The sequence below is a fragment of the Solanum tuberosum genome, unplaced genomic scaffold, assembly GCF_000226075.1.
Source record: "Solanum tuberosum cultivar DM 1-3 516 R44 unplaced genomic scaffold, SolTub_3.0 scf00772, whole genome shotgun sequence".
Lineage (NCBI taxonomy): Eukaryota > Viridiplantae > Streptophyta > Magnoliopsida > Solanales > Solanaceae > Solanum > Solanum tuberosum.
Window position 1 is genome coordinate 31,109 of NW_006239747.1, and position 2,275 is coordinate 33,383.

General features: G+C 34.1%; 1 protein-coding gene across 1 annotated transcript; it reads right to left on the reverse strand.

Annotated features, from left to right (window-relative positions):
• Window positions 1–232: 232 nt before the first annotated feature.
• On the reverse strand, window positions 233–1,411 carry LOC107059103 (non-functional pseudokinase ZED1-like). The gene has a single exon (XM_015305524.1). The coding sequence runs from the start codon at window positions 1,409–1,411 to the stop codon at window positions 233–235; it is 1,179 nt and encodes a 392-aa protein (XP_015161010.1).
• Window positions 1,412–2,275: the final 864 nt, after the last annotated feature.

Genomic DNA, 2,275 nt, shown 5'->3' on the forward strand with positions numbered 1-2,275 from the left:
TGTCATTCTTTAACAGGAAGGATAAGTTACAAGCTGTGGCATTGTCTGAATTTAATTAATAAAACTAATTGAATGACAAATGCAAAACTAGCATGGTCCCATTTCTTTCTGTAAAACCGAAAATATTAAGGAGAAATCAATCTAAGTAGAGCAAATTAAAGATCAAATTGGCAATTTCATTATTCTGCAAATATCCTTGAAATTGGAACCTAATATGAATATCTTTAAACATTTAATTTTGACCAAGGGATAGGGCACGGAAACACTTTTCAATTCGGCCTAATTCCCTTGCGACTTGAATAATGTATGGTCTATCATCTCCTTTCAAAGTTGTGCATTTCTTAACAAGATCCAAGTAGTCTTCCAACTGTTGTTGAATCTCAATACCATGTTCTTCTAAAATGATAGGATCTGCTATATCCATTGCATTACTCTCTTTAATATAATAATCGACAATGTAACAAAACTTGTTTGGAAGATTTTTAAACTCTGTTGTCTCTTTTGAATTCGTAGAATTCAATCTATCCGTAGAATTACCCTCTTCAGTATTGGATTTAACGTCTTCTTCAAAATCTATTCTCTCTTTTGAACATATTGATTCTGCTGTGTACATAATATCCCACATCTCCTTTCCGGTTAATAGCTGATAGAGAAGAATCCCAAAGCTGTAGACATCAGTTTTTTGAGTAATAATACACTGCTGGAGATATTCTGGATCTACATACCCAATTGTTCCACTCACACGATCATCTTGCAACTCCAATTCTCCTGGAGGTAATGATATGGAGAGTGAGAAGTCCACTATTTTGGCAACGCCGCTCTTGTCATCTATTATCACTTTAGATGGCTTTATATTTCTATGGATGATGGGCGTAGAAAATTCAGTATGGAGGAAAACGATTGCCGAAGCGACATCACGTGCAACTCGTAATCGATTTCCCCAACATAGCGATTTTCTATTAAGATTATCCTTTTTGAAAAGTAGATCGCTAAGAGATATAGCTTCAACATATTCATACACCATAACTGGTTCTTCAAATTCTAGACAGCAACCGACAAGTCTCAACACATTCTTGAGATGACTCATCTGAGCAGTAATCGCTATATCTCGATGGATAGCGAAGAGCCTACCGCTGTTGAGCCTAATTAAAACGGGGCGGTTGCCTAGCAATCCCGTAACCATAGATATATCGGTAAGGTCCATTTTGGTTTTAGAGTGTTTTATTGCATTGTCAATCTCTATGGCAGTGAAGTAACGGATGGGAATTCTGCAATTTCCGTCGCATAAAGCAAGAAGCTCCTCAAGCACACAACTTCCATTCTTCAAATAACAATCCTTCTCTTTCTTCCGCCTTACAGCAGAGGCAGAGGAAAAAAGATTTTTACTTGTGAGTCCCCAGAAGAAAGGCATACTCTAATTTAGAAGTAACTAGCTAGTCTGGATAAATTGGGATTAAATCCAATAAGGCATACCACTACTCACAAGTGGGAAGCTGCTGTCTTAATTTGTGCATTGAATTCCACACAAATTGAGTTTCCAACCACTTTCATTGTGAATGCATCAGTGGGGTTCACAAGGATGCCAGTGAAAACGCGTCTGCTTTACAAAGCTTGGGCTCCACCCCACCTTAAAAGCCGTGCTGACCTTACATTGTAGTAAGCTAAGTCTCCGTTAACCTTATCTTTTCTTTTTTTCTATTAAGGCGTGGTGTGGTGCCTCCAAGCTTTTGTCCATTTGTTTTCTTTTCCACTTCTGTTGTCCCTTTTGAAATTTTAATTAAAAAAAAAATTGTTTTGTAGACTCCGGAGTAATTTCTTCTTTCTTTATTTAGCTTCTTAATTACTATCTTGATTCCTATTTATACGTCGTTTTTATTAAAAATAAACTTAATACTTATTATTTTACAAAACTAATGCATAAATGATACTAGTACTATTCTTTCTATTTTACTTTGAAAGTTATTACTACCTTTGAAAGTATGAATTTGACCAACATAGGAAAATTAAATGGTTAATTCATGTTCATTGGTCAATCTCTTTAATTAATCAAAATAAATTAATTTATGTTCATTTATTAAAAAACTTGACTTCACAAGAACACTAAATAAAAATATAATGATAAAATTACCTAATTTTTTTTATAAGAACCGAGAGAGTATGTCTTATAAAAATATTTCGCATTGAAACACTATCTTTTTGTATTTCTTGCGTCTACTATTTTCAAATTCTATTTAAAAATCACAACTCAATGAAAGGAATTATAAAAGTAAAAAAG

Coding starts and splice junctions, on each gene's coding strand:
- LOC107059103 (XM_015305524.1), bottom strand. CDS start 1,411: ATGCCTTTCTTCTGGGGACTCACAAGTAAAAATCTTTTTTCCTCTGCC.